This window comes from Strongylocentrotus purpuratus, unplaced genomic scaffold (assembly GCF_000002235.5).
Source record: "Strongylocentrotus purpuratus isolate Spur 01 unplaced genomic scaffold, Spur_5.0 spur5_scaffold_2, whole genome shotgun sequence".
NCBI classification, from domain to species: domain Eukaryota; kingdom Metazoa; phylum Echinodermata; class Echinoidea; order Camarodonta; family Strongylocentrotidae; genus Strongylocentrotus; species Strongylocentrotus purpuratus.
The window spans coordinates 17,433,920-17,448,338 of NW_022145605.1; the positions used below are offsets into that span (position 1 = coordinate 17,433,920).

General features: G+C 38.7%; 1 protein-coding gene across 1 annotated transcript in view; it reads right to left on the reverse strand.

Moving 5' to 3' along the window:
- Positions 1–399: 399 nt before the first annotated feature.
- LOC115926705 (protein-tyrosine sulfotransferase 1-like) overlaps positions 400–14,419 on the reverse strand; it is a 37,463-nt gene continuing 23,443 nt past the window's right edge. Inside the window, exons 2-3 of the mRNA XM_030991842.1 lie at positions 10,959–12,923; positions 400–1,170 (exon numbers count right to left, since the gene is read on the reverse strand). Of these exons, the coding sequence (XP_030847702.1) occupies positions 723–1,170; positions 10,959–11,812 (1,302 nt within the window). The 5' untranslated portion in view covers positions 11,813–12,923 and the 3' untranslated portion in view covers positions 400–722. The remainder of the gene's footprint in view (positions 1,171–10,958; positions 12,924–14,419) is intronic.

Below are 14,419 nucleotides of genomic sequence, written 5' to 3' on the forward strand. Positions count from 1 at the left end.
TGGCAAGGAAAACTCAATCTGTTCTACAAATCTTTATCCTCTAAAAGTAGTGTCCATCACTTGCTGTTATCACCAGATCTCCTCAAATGTAAAAGAGCACATCAACTGCTGACAGCTAGACACAGATTAACTTGTATCTCTATTTAGGCTAATACAGCAGTCCGTAAATTGTAAGCTTAGCTCGTGGTTTCAAACAAACCTTTGTGGTTATATTGTGGTATTAAAGTGACGGGATGTACTTGTAGAAACTTGTTTTAACCACAAGCAATTTCATGGTTAAAAACAAAAACTACACGCAGCAGCAATGTTGATACATAACTCTTGGGATCTTCTTGTGGGCAGTCTAGGACTCTGAATATTTCATACGAACTAGGGTCTTTTCGTTAATTCTACATTTTGCTATACAGAAATACATATAAATGTAGGATCTTCACATGAAAATGGAACACATAAAACAAGATCAGTGGGGCTAAAATGCGCAGTCATTATTTTCATAACGTTACACAAGGATAACCTTTGTTTCTTGTTTTACAATGCGGTCTAAAGAACTTCTAAAATTCTATTTTCTACCTAGTACCTGATCTATGAAAAAAAAAGGAAAGGGCTGGAGTACACATCATCATCCTCTCGATAAGCAAACCATTGGCACTTTCTGTTTTATTCCCAAATATTAAAATATTTTATAAATATATACATCCTACAGCTAATCTACAGGCCCTTTATCATGCGGGTACCGGATACGGGCCTTCTCTTCTTTTATTCCTCCTGTCTCTCGCGTACTGCCTGGGGTCTCTCCTGTCAACAGGGGGCGCCCTAGGAAAATGATCCTGCGCACCCTGATCCCGATGGTCCATCGCTTGCGCTGGTTGACCTTGCCGTGGATCCCTGGGCCCTTCTATTTGTTGATCGATGTCTTTCTCGCGGTAAACTCTCTTGAGGTTTTCGTTGAATCCTGCTGCATTGTCAGCGATCTTTTGCTCGTTGTCCAGGACGAATCGGTCGGGGTCGCCGTACCTGGGCTGGCGGGCGTAGGGGTCGTAGCCGAGCCGGGACAACATCGGGGCAAGGCTGGCCATGTCAGAGATGACGTCTCCAGGTATATGACCGACCCACTTGCTCAATGCTTCAAGGTTGACAGGTTTAATGACTTGGTCTGTAGATTTCTCTTTCCTGCAAAAATGAGTGCAAATATTAAAAAAATGAAATTAATGTTTGGGTTAATATCAAAACTATCTTTTGACAAAGATTTGAATGGTGTAAGAAACAGACTGATTATGCATAGATGGCTTTATACTAGAAAGCAAAAATAAATGTTACTTCTTGTTCTCTAAACAGATTCATCTGCATATACTTCTTACGTGGCAACAATCACAGAAATCACATGTTGAGAATAACAATGCAGAATTTCAATCACCAATGGTAACGGTATACCAATATCAAAATATCAGAAAAAACTAACAGTGAATAACATTTTCATGTACATCATTTCCTAATTTCCAGAATGGTAGAGGGGTTTTTCTTTTCTCATGTAAGAATCAAACCATGAAAAAACCCTGTAGTCCAGGCTTTAAGCACATGGTTTCTCACCCAATTCTTGCAATGATTTATAAACAGGGAATTAGTGATGCCTGCATAATATGCACCACCACCTCCAATTTATTTAATCTTTCTATGCTAATTACTCAGCCAGTATACATTTTCTTCCAAAATTGTTTGTCACATGACATTTGTAATCTTGAACATTCAGTGTAAGGTTCGTTAGATTCTGTGAGAATTCAAATTTTTTTTTTTTTTTTACCAGAACTCAGGTTTATCTTTTAAGTGATACTAAACTGATTATATTTCTGCCCTAGCATACTGTGTATTGCACAGCGCCATCTCTTGGTCAACTTGCCAACAGTGCATAACCCAATACCCAATTTCTACTTTGCAGACAGAGGACTCACTGCAAGAACCAACAGCGCAGCGATCTACGGAACTGTACTGCTACAGCTGACCGGAGATGGCGATAGAGGGGATTTTGTGGTAGTGCTTCTAGTACAGTGTGGCTTTAAATGGGAATTAAAATCTGCTGTTACGGGAGATAATAGAAATCTATTAGATATTCTTCAACTTTTACTTTTTAATCCAGTCCCTTTCTTTACAATATACTACTACTACTACTACTACTACTACTACTACTACTACTACTACTACAACAACTACCACTACCACTACCACTACCACCACCACCACCACCACCACCACCACCACCACCACCACCACCACCACCACCACCACAACCACCACCACCACCACCACAACCACTACCACCACCACCACCACCACCACCACTACCACTACTACCACTACTACCAGTACTACGACTACCACTACTACTACTTCAACTACTCATTACGAAGGTTTCTGCAACTAAGAGCTGTACAGCCCAAAACACAAATCACGACATACAATCGCTGATATGACCTTCAACTGAAAATAAAACAGAATTCAATCAGATGGCCATCATTATGCGGCACCTTGTTCTGTGACCCTCTCAGGCGAGCGAAAATTGCAATCACTATCATGATGGTTTAACATCATCTGTGACCTTCATTCAACCTTTATAGGACCTGACAAGCATGTATTTGCCTCTTTCCTATAGCTGGATACTGCTCCGGATATCTCTTCACCATTGTAATTAAAATGCACATTCTCTGTGCTACATGGATATTTAAAATGAGGGTTCGAGAGAATGAAGGTTCGAGAGAATGAGGGTTCGAGAGAACGAGGGAATGGAGATTGATTTGTTCATGACATTCAATCTACCCTCCTCCAACTAATGGTTGTTGATCAACATAGTAAGGGATACAAATAGAGGGGGATTATTAAGTGAGAGAGAGAGAGAGAGTGAGAGAGAGAGAGAGATATAGAGAGAAAAGGAGAGAGGGAGTGTGTGTATGTATGTGTGAGAGAGAGAGAGAGAGAGAGATAGACAGAGAGTGTGTGTGTATGTGTGTGAGAGAGAGATAGAGAGAAGAGGATGTGGGACGAGAGTGTAAGAGACACAGGAAGAGTGGGGGAGTGAGTGAGAGAGTAAGAGAGAGAGAATAGAAGAATAAGGAGAGTAAAGAGATGTATATTTTAGACAGAGAGGCATGCAAAGCATGTCTAAGATCGAGAGAGAAAGGAGGGAGAGAGAGAGAGATAGAGAGAAAAAAATGAGCAAGAGAGAAAGAAAAAATATAAGGACAGGCACACACATTTACGACATATTACCAAATACATGAGCCAAAAACCACAGACAACACTTAAAATCAACAGCAAGCATACTTAACCCCACGCTGTTTTTATAATTCCTTTGTCTCTGCTTCTCACATGCTCTCATCCACCCGACCGTTCATTCATGTAGTCATGCACACATTTTTTTCTAGTCCATGCTGAGACGACACTCCCTCCGCTTGACATGCACTTATCAACAATCAAAACAACCCATTTCAAAAGCAAATGATCCCCAAATATTCATGTTATCATGCGCATATTCTTTCTAGTCCATGTTCAGGCTAAAATATGATACTCAAAGTCAAAGACCAAACAACACATTTAATAAGCAAATGATCCTGAAATGTTCATGTTATCATGTGCATATTCTTTCTAGTCAATATACAGGTGACACTTCTAATATATCTAATACTCAAAGATCAAAGATCAAAACAACCCATGTATTTAGCAGATAATCCCGAAATGTTTATATTCTTTCTGGCCCATGTTCAGGCGACAATTCTAATATCTAATCCTCCAATACCATAACAACTCATTTAATTAACAAATGATCCCCAAATGTTCATATTCTATCTGGTCCATGCAGGCGAAAATTCTAATATCTAATACTCTTATACCAAAACAACCCATTTAATTAGCAAATGATCCTGCCCCAAATGTTCATATTATCATGTGGCGTGCATACATATTCCTTCCAGTTCATGTTCAGGCGACACTTCTAATATCTAATTCTCAAAGATCAAAACAACCCATTTAATTTATTAGCAAACAATCCTGAACTGCCATGAGCATTTTAACAACTCAACATTCATGTTTCCACAGGGAACATTGTCTAAGACTGCCGACACCAGGCCCAATTTGCAAAATTAGTCAACCTCAATTCTCATCACCCACGAGAACATCGTCAAACATGTCCAAAAATAACCGGGAGAATATAAACTCGCAGTGGATGCATGTTTTTTTTTTATCCTGGTAGTATTTAAGTCAGATGTCTGATTATATATTTCATTGAAGGGGCTGACTTCTGCAAAACCGTTCAAATCTGATTCAAATTTGTGTATCTTTTTGCATATTCTTTGAAGGGACTGGGTATCTTTGCCTCAGATTCTAAACAAAATCCTGGATTTAGCTCATGCTGCAATCATAATTAGAAACCTTTAGGTTAGACAGGAATCCCATGACTTTTACAAGCCGATCACATGTCTGATTATCAAGAAATTTATGATTGGAATAAGAAATGTCAAAAACCGTTTATAATGACACTACAGTCTATTAGGGAAAATGAGTATGGTAATAACCTGTCACTCAAAGATTTTTACTTTTTTGAAACACTTCATGATCATTTTGAAGCGCAATTTTGTTAGGCTCTAGCCGTTAGTAATCGAGATAAACTACTGTAAAGTGTCCAATTAGGGACTTGTGCCTCTAGACTAATTATGTATACGGGTGATTGATGTACATCAATATTTCTTTGTTGATTTTTGAAAATAATTCTTTCCCTCTTATTTTTATGAGAATTCCCATTATTGACATTGAAGATACCATGCTTTTATAAACGGTTGGCGACAATAGTCAAATCACTGACTAATCGCCAATAACTCAAAACACAACAACAAGAGGGTAGGCGTGGCATACTCGGGCTCCAATATTGATGACCTGATGAATGAAAAGGATAGTACTTGTTTGTCAATGGTAACATATCCGGTGTAGGATTCCATCTCTAGCTGTATCATTCAACATCGTTCAAACAATTTAAGCATTTTAATCGTCAGCCCCCGGAAGATATGTTATACCTTACTCTTTCAACTCCTTTCATCTGTTTTTTTCTCTCTCTGTCTCCCTCCATCCCTCTCATTTATTCTCTCTTTTTCATGTGATTTGTTTCCTTTCTTTCTCTATCTATATCAATATCTCTCTTTTCCTTCCAATTTTTTTATCCTGTCTCTCCTGAATTCCATAAATAATTTTTTCCCAGTCCTAAACATCTATTCATTTTCAATTTCATCTCCCTTTTCTGGCCCTCTCTCTGTCTCCCCCCCCCCACCCCCATATGGATTCCTGTTATTCCAACCTTTTCCTTTTCCCTCTCCCCATCCCTTCCCTTGTTTCTTTCGCCTATTCCCTGTATTTCTCTTCATTCTCTATGGCTGCGTTCATGCTTAAATTTTGAAGGCAGAATGAGCGATCTGAAACGCTCATCGTAAACGCTCATCGTGATCGCAGTTCCACGATGTAGTGTTCATGCTTACTTCTCTGGCTCCCCCAGGCAATTCTCAGTGTGTGGCCTTAATTGGTCTTCCAGCTGGATTCGCAAACCTTCACTGTGCATGCTACGTAGACCCACTAGAGGTCAGTGCGTTGACCCCATTTAAACGCGTTTACAAATTGTAAACGCATCTTTTTGTGAGTTTACGATCGGCGATCGTGATCGCCGTTTTTCGGTGATTCTACAAAAGTGAGCATGAACGCAAGCGTGTTTTAAACTAAACGCGTAACAGATGCCTGATTCTGGCCGTCAAAATCAAGCATGAACGCGCCCTATGTCTGTCTTTCCATCTCCCTCTCACTCACTCACTTTCTCTCTCTCTCCCTCTCTCTCCTCTCTCCCTCCCATTTTCACCTTCCCCCTCCCACTCTCTTTCGCTATCCCTCCCCCTCCTTTTCTTCCTCTCGTCCCCTCTCCATCTCGTTGTCATCCTCTATCATCACTCTCCCTAATGGATAGCAAACACTCTGATGAGTGCTAATAAAATACAACATACCCCTCTTTGATGCAAACAAGAATACATCACGATATGAGGGGGAAAGATTGCATCGATTTCCCCCCTGATCCGTTTCAGATTTTCACCATGGAAATGAATGCTGTACACACCTAATATTTTCTACGCAATCAATAAAAATGTTGCCTGCATCCACATTTATGCGGACAGCCTGGACAATGAAATGACATGTTGCAAATCGAAGTCGTAGTCAATAATAGTGTTATCTACTTCCATATATCATAATTTGAAGGTCATGTTCGATAATGAAATGACATGAAGCAAAAAATCAGTTCAGAGGCCTATAGAGGCAGCGAAATTGTCAAGAAAAGAAGGTGTTTGCTGCAGATACTACCTGTGCAAGGGTAGATAAAGGTCATTTGAACAAAACCATAAAATCCATGGGGATGACTGCTGGAAAAAAGTTCATGAAATTTATACAATCATTATTCATAAATGCACCAAGGGTACATTCTGTGAAACACGTGTGAAAGTATTATTTTCAAGAGGGAAAAAGAAAATGTGCTCCTGAAGCACTTCCATCACTTTGGCAGTGGATATTCAAAATGCATGATGTCCAACTTCTCTATATTTAAAAGTTCTGCAGACATGTGGGGTCATTTGTATCAACTTCAATCCCCGGAACAAACACTACACCTAACTGTAATCTTAAACCTAATCTTATTAATCCTTAACCTATACTTAATCGAATTGCAACCAAAGCATTTATATATATATATTTTTTTTTTAAATATTTTTTTTACTGGTGGTCACTGGTGTAAAATATCAGACCATCAATTAAAAAACCTTCTGTTTGGAGCCAGAAGGGCGTTAACTTTCACCCTTTAACACCACAGAGTTAATGCCCTTCTGGCTCTGAACAGATGGCATGATCAATCTTTGTGTCAAATATGATCTCGGAGAGTGGCACAATGATTGAAAACTTCTTTCATGAAAATTATGTATGTTTGTGAAATCTATAGCACTACATGGATTAAGAACAGAAGAAGGAAAACACCCTTTAAATACGCCAACAGTTTTAAATAAACAGGTAATCTTTTCATCTTAATCTCTCCATTTCCAATCTTTTTCTCTTAATTTAGAATAGATTCTACTCTCCGACAAGATCTCCAAGTCTTAAATTGTAAGATGCGACTCCCTTTTCCTTCCAAAATAATGCATTTGTAGCATCAAAGTGTCTGCAATCACTCCTTTGAAAAGCTGTTTGATTGATGTGTTCTAATCCCTTTTTATATTTTCCATGAATATAAATGAAGTGCTTGCATATAAGCTTTAGGATTCCTAAAATCTTTTAAGAGTTAGCATATCCATCAGACTTACATATATGGCAATCACATTTTTATCACAAAATCCTTTATAAAGTTACGAAGCAAATAAGATTGAGATGATTTTACAAAAAATTTATGTAAGTCTTAATATGTATTTTCTTCTACACTAATTTCACAACATCTGTAAAAGCCATAAAGGCTTTATATTTTGCATTAAAAGACAAGAGTTCATGCACTTATGACTCTCAGCATTGTTTTTAAATGTTTTAAAAAAGAATGATATGTGCTCATTTTGTCCTGATATATTCATAGTGATCTGTCAATATCTGTTAATCCTAATCCTGAAAGCTATTTTTTCTTTAACTGCAAAGGGGATGAATGAGATGGTGACTTTAATAATATAGCTCACTTTTTTGGATTAATTAAAGGTAATAATACAAAGTTTTAGTATGGGGTCATGAATTTGGTTCAAATGAACATATTGGAAGCATATGCGATTTTACAATGTTCAATGATCGCTGTTGCGGTTGAAATTGAGTTTAAAGTGATGAAATTTTGAATAATAAACTCTTTATGTTGTATAGCGCCCTCTCAAGACTGATATTACTTTAAACTTAAATCAATGTTTCTTTACTACAATCGACCGATTTTGCTATTCCCGTTTGGGAATTATATGTCAGAACTGCATATTCTGAGATTCTCATGGTCGCAGCTACCAAGAATGGCCTAAGGAGCTATTTACAATATTCAAATTTTACCGGGAGCACCAGTAAATTTTTGATTATTCAGTATCTCAAAAGCAGAAGTGTTTTAGAGGCTACATTTTCTAGTTCTTATAATACATACACAGGGGCATCTGAATATATCAACATTTTAAAGAATTACTATCCATCCAATTTTCAAAACTTTGCATTACCTTTAAGTAAGAAGTTGAGAGTTATACTGTAACAATTCCTATCAAAGTGTTTTTCAGCAAGGATAAGTTATTGTTGGAAAAAATAATTATCCTCTACTTAGGAAATTTCCAATTTCTTCATTACTTTACTATTCATCAACATAAATAGAAGCTTTCCTGTAAATTGTATTAAGTTCCAAAACAATTTCATCCATGACAAGCCATTGAGCAAAGTTGGCCCAACATGAGAAATGCTGGAGTGATTGGTAAATCCTTTAAAAACAAGAAAAGAAATCCTTTCTTGAAGGGTGATTTCTAAAAGGGTGTCTTTCCTAGGCAAAACTCACTTTCAGCACTGTTATCTCTCTTCCCCCACAAGTGGATCAGAGAATCAGAAAATTAAGATAACCATTAACAAAAAAAAATCTATCTGACCACTACTAACACTGTACACGACCTTTGAACTCAACACCAATGCTGTTCCAGGAAATGACAGGTTTAGTGACCCATTCATTTCTACAAGTGCGGCTCCTAGCGATTCAATCCTGCGCCAAGCACTTCATTTCTCAACCCCCATTTCCTCCACATTCTAAAATGATATATATCTCTAAGAAAAACTCTCATCCTATTATCTAAGAACATGTAAACTACAGAACACTTTTGCAAGAAACCTGATATTTCCTGACCTTTCTTAGTACCCTTGGCAGAGAGAACAAGCATCAATTCAATAATCCTTCTGAGTTTACAAACACGACATTTAAACCAGGTCCATGGATTAACAAACCATTGACGCATTGCTCTCACAGAACTCTAATACCATATCATTTCTGACGATTGTGCTATCATCGGTGTAATCCGATTGGTATAATTGAATTGTGATATGGGTTCGTCTGCTCAATGTCTTGCGGATCAAACAAGACATACTTGTGAGCTACAAATTGAATTTCTGCTTCAAATGGCATCCACCTTAAACCCCACTTACAACACAATGCCAAGTGATATGTATTATAAGCTGATTTATATCAGTATACTTGAATGGACAATCCCTTCTCCTTATGAACTACACCAGAAATTGAATTTCTGCTTCAAATGGCATCCACCTAACTCCACTTATGACACAATGCTGAGTGGTATAAAAGCTGCTTTATATCAGTATACTTCAATGGACAATTCCCTTTTTCTTATGAAATACACCAGAAAAAAAGAACATTTAACTAACAAGGGGTTCAACACGAAGTACAAAATACTTATTAAATTCTACCAAGAGCTTTGTATATATAATGTGCAAATTTATTAGGCTATATGTCAGACTTTGTAGAAGATATTGTATTTTATAGAATCACTAGAATTTTTTCAGTCCTTTTATAAAATATTTTAACCCTCACCCAAACTATAAACGTCTGCTATAAAAAAATTCAAGAAACATAGAAAATATGTCTGTGGAATTATTGGCAATTTTTTAAAAGTATGTATACTTCAATCACCAGTGGGTTTATCTTTCTGGTTTCCTAGTTTGAGGATGATTAGGACAGAGATAGGAGTATTAAACAATCATTGGTAAGGCCTGCAATCCTAACTTTAAATTCTGCACATTTTATTCTACCACAGACTATCCTGTATTTAATTGTTTTGAAGCATCTTGTTTCCATGACGACATCAGAGGTGCTATCAGGTTCCTGAATCCAATCCTTGAATCACAGAAATACCAACCAACCCCTTACAATCCACCTCTCTTGGACAATGAGAATAAGCATCCTGTTTAATAGCATGATATTAAGTTTCATCATGTCATTAAGTTTTCCAATGCACTCCTTGAATCACCGAACAACAACCCCAACCCTTAAATTTCCCACTTCTTCCCTTTAATAACGGATGAAAGAATTATTTTACCCTAACAAGATGCCATCACATTTCAAAATATGCTTCTCAGAAACACACCACTTAAAGCACTTTCATTTTCCCTCTCTTTCTTCTGTTACCCTAATCTTAGCAAGGAAACCTTAACAAGGAAATGCCATCAGGTGTCCCAGTGTGCTCTAAAAAACACAAACCATCTCATCCCTCCCCGGTCATCCCTTTAATATTGATTGAAAGCATCCTGTGCCGTAACAACAAGAAGCCACTTAGTTTTCCTGATGTGTTCCTCAAAACACGGAAACAACATCCCATCCTCCCCAATTCCTCCATCTCTACGATTAGAATGATGAGTGACATGATTATGTTATCGTAACAACTACATGCCCACTTAATTTCTAAAATGTGCCCTCTTAAACACAAAACCCATCCCTACACCTTCTATTCCTTTTTAAATATATGTTACCTTGACAATGAAACGAGTGCTAGATTCCATAATATGATCCTAAAAACAAACTTACACTGTATATCCCTTCCATCCTCCCTCAATTCTCTTAAAAAGTGAAAGCATCCTGTTACCTTGACAACATGATACCACCAGATTTCCTAAATGTGCTCCTCAATAAAACACACGGAAGCACCAAGCCCATCCCACCCTTAATGTTACCTTGATAACTACATGCCCACTCATTTTTCACATGTGCCCCTTGAAACACAAAAACAATTCCCCCTTAATCCTCCCTCCATACACTTGAATGATGAAAATACCATGTTACCTTGACAATGAGATGCCACCAGGTTAACTACATGCCCAGTCAATTTTCAAATGTGCCCCTTGAAACACAAAAACCACCAGCCCCCCTCCCTTCATACACTTAAATAATGAAAGCATCCTGTTACCTTGACAACGAGATGCCACCTGGTTTTCCTATGTGTTCCTCGTGATGCATGACTGCTTCGTCCCAGGGCAGATCCAGGAATGTGAGGATCTTCTCCATCCATTCCTTAGGGTGGAGGACGAGCTGCTCATAAAAGACTGGCAGACAGTACTGCTTTCCTACTCTCAGGCACTGGTCATACATACTCTCAACTGCCTGATTCCATTTCTTCAGGCAGTCCCTGTAGTTTGTAATGTCAAATCCCGTTATCGTCACTTTCCGCGAGATGATGGAATGCACTGTCGCTCGCCCGTCGCGAATCATGAGAAGATATTTCCCATTCGGGAACACTTTATGAAGGTATAACATAGATTTGAGGACAAAGGGGTCTTTATTGCATAACCGCGGCGCCGGAGCCCCGTGCTTCGCGATGATCTCGAGCATGAACGCCGAGATGGCGTCGTCGACGACATCGTCAGTGAGTCCTGCTTCGAGCAGCCTCGCGTGTTCTTTGGAAGAGCGTATCCACTGAGCTCGCATGCTCAGTATCCGCGGTATAACGCGGGTTTCCTCCCCGCATCGCACGTCGTCGTGGGCGTCTAACATTGCACGCATGAGAGTCGTTCCGCTCCGCGGCATCCCGCCTATGAATATGAGAGGCATTTCCCGGTGGTATGTGTATTCGTTGTTTGCGTCGTCGTAAAGGATGTGAGGTTCGACGGGCACCATTCGCACATTCTCCGTCGTGTCCCCACAGTTTGAATGCATCAACATGTATGTGATTGTGGCTGTGACAAAGACAGTTACCACTGTGTGTACTTTTGTGGATCGCGCCATTGTGACACGGAGAATCCTTACAAGATGAGGGCTATACATCAAATTGGCAACCTCTCTATTTATCCTTCCACTTTATCTAATTATTTCTCGATAGCAATGAATCAAAATAGAAAGCCATTAATAAACTGCTAATCATCACCCCGCATTTGGATGGTTGCATTGATGACACGATTGCTGTGCTGACAAACTTGATGAATCCTCTTCAGTAGAGCATGGTAATCCTCTTTGTAATATTCCTCAAAAAGCACATTTCTTTCCCTCGATATCTTCCTAACTGATCCTCTTTTGAATAAAAATTTCCAGGAAAAAAAATATCACAAAATTTTAAATTCTTGCTCCAGGTTGAAGCAATCCTTCATCAAATCAAATCTGCATATCATTTACAGAGCTCCAGGTTAAAAAGAGAAAAACAGGGTAATACAATTTTCCACCATCACAAGGAATTTTCAATAATTTCCCATGCTTCTGCCAATCCAATTCATTAATATCTCTCTTAACGAGATTAGCTGCACGGCCCGTAGCAATGCAGAAGACTTCCTCCGGCGGTTCTGCAGCACATCCACTCCTCGTCGCTGCTGCTGAAGCAATATTCAATCAAACCAGAGCAGTCAACTCACGTTACTCAACCCTCATCATCGATATGAGCAATTTCTTCCATGCGTAACACTCGTCCCGGATCAAAAACGTGCTGTCCGTCTTATCTCAGCCTCATCTGCGCAGTTGTTGATCGGAGAGCCGTGACCTTTACTAGTTGAATGAAACTTTTCACTGCTTCATGTCATCGTCGGGGGCGACTCATACACCAGCGTGGCAGCCACGCGACATTTGCCAAATCCTTCTCAAGGGTAGGATCGCATTTCAGACTCCTTGCATTGGGGCTAAACGGACAGCTGGACGATTTTCTTTCTTTTCCCCCTAGAAGTGTCAAGCAAGTCTGAGCTGAGAGGCAGATTTGATTGCAGGCAGGGTAGGATTTATTGGCGGAGAGATCGTTGGCTGGCTGTTGCTCTGATATGCATGTGTTCCAGGCTCAGAGTTGTTTTTTGACCAATCAGGAGGCTTGTATGATACTGGCTGTCCAATCAGAACAGAGATGACTTGTGTGTGTGTGTGTTGGGGATAAGGAGGAGAGTTGGAGCACTAAGGATACCTGTGGATGATGAACAAAAGAAAAGATACATGGTGTTATGTGAAATTTCAGGGATACTAGAAAAAGGCTGCACATCACAGCATGTGAGAATAATTTAAAGAAGAAAAAGGGAAAAAGGGAAAGAAAGACACTATGACATTAGAAAAAATGAAACCAAGAACAAAACAGCTAAATCAATAAAACAAATAATGAAATAGAATTTGTGGTTAGAGGCATAAGCTGTAGAGATGTTAGGCATATTCTGTGTGATAAGAAGATTACAAAAAATGAGACAAACGAGGTTCAATTTGATAGAAAAGATAGAAGTCAGAAATTATGGGAGTGTATGCGACAGAAAGGGGGGGGGGGGTTAAAAGAATAAAGGGATAGAAAAGATAGATATAGATGAAGAGGAAGAGAGAGAAGAGAAGAGAGAAACAATGGGAAAGAGAGTGGGACAAGAGAGGGAGAGAGAGAGACAGAGATAGGGTAGGGCAGAGACAGAAAACAGAGGAAAGAGAGACAGACAGAGAAAGAAATAGAAATCGAGAAGTTAAACACTGAGACAGATATGACACTGTGCCAGTCAAAAACAGATTTGACGAGGGATTTGAAAGCTTGTTATATTACACAAGTATCAAATACTGAGACACAGTGAGAGTATAGTCATGGATTAGGTGAGGTTTATAAATACACAATCGTAATACCAAGTGGGCTAAGGAGATACAATTGAATATGAGAACAAAAATAAATAGAAAACGGAAGAGCAAGAATTGGACAAAAATAGTCTTCTTGTAAACAAAATCTCAAGAGAGATAAACATTACGCGGGATGAAATTGAGCGCACCAGTATAGGATAACATACAAGGGCTGAAGGAGGGAACAAACACATAGATCATGTTATTATGGTCGAACATTAACGCTTACTATGCCTTAGGTGGGAAATTCCACCCAACATTGTGAATGTTGTGCTTGAATTATGGAGAAAAAATGGTGATCTTTGCCTTCCTGAATTAGAAATAGAGATATTAGACACTGCAAAATTTGTCTCTTAAAATATATTGTAAGTCTGTTTGGAGCCAGAGGGGTGTCAACTCGTAGCTTTTACACATGACATGTTAACAACTGATAAAATGAAATGACGGATTAAAACAGACTTTGAGAGATTATTTATATCAATCATTGTTTGTGAAATTAAGGGCAATAAAGGGGGTGGGGGAGGGGGGGGGGTGTATTTATTATAAATTAATTTGATATACTAACAAAAGCTGGAGGTGCAGATACTTCCCCCTCACTGCTAAATCTTTTATTTTTTGTTTCTTTATTGTTTGTTATTATGGACATTGTGTCTCTATTTCCTCATTGAATCACTTATTGCAGTTGCTTACATTATTCATATCACATCTGTTTGTCATCTGACATCATTAAGCATTCTACTACGCATATTTGCTTTCTGTCCTATTTGCTCAAAATTCACATCAAACATGAATACCAATTTATATCATGCGTAACATTGT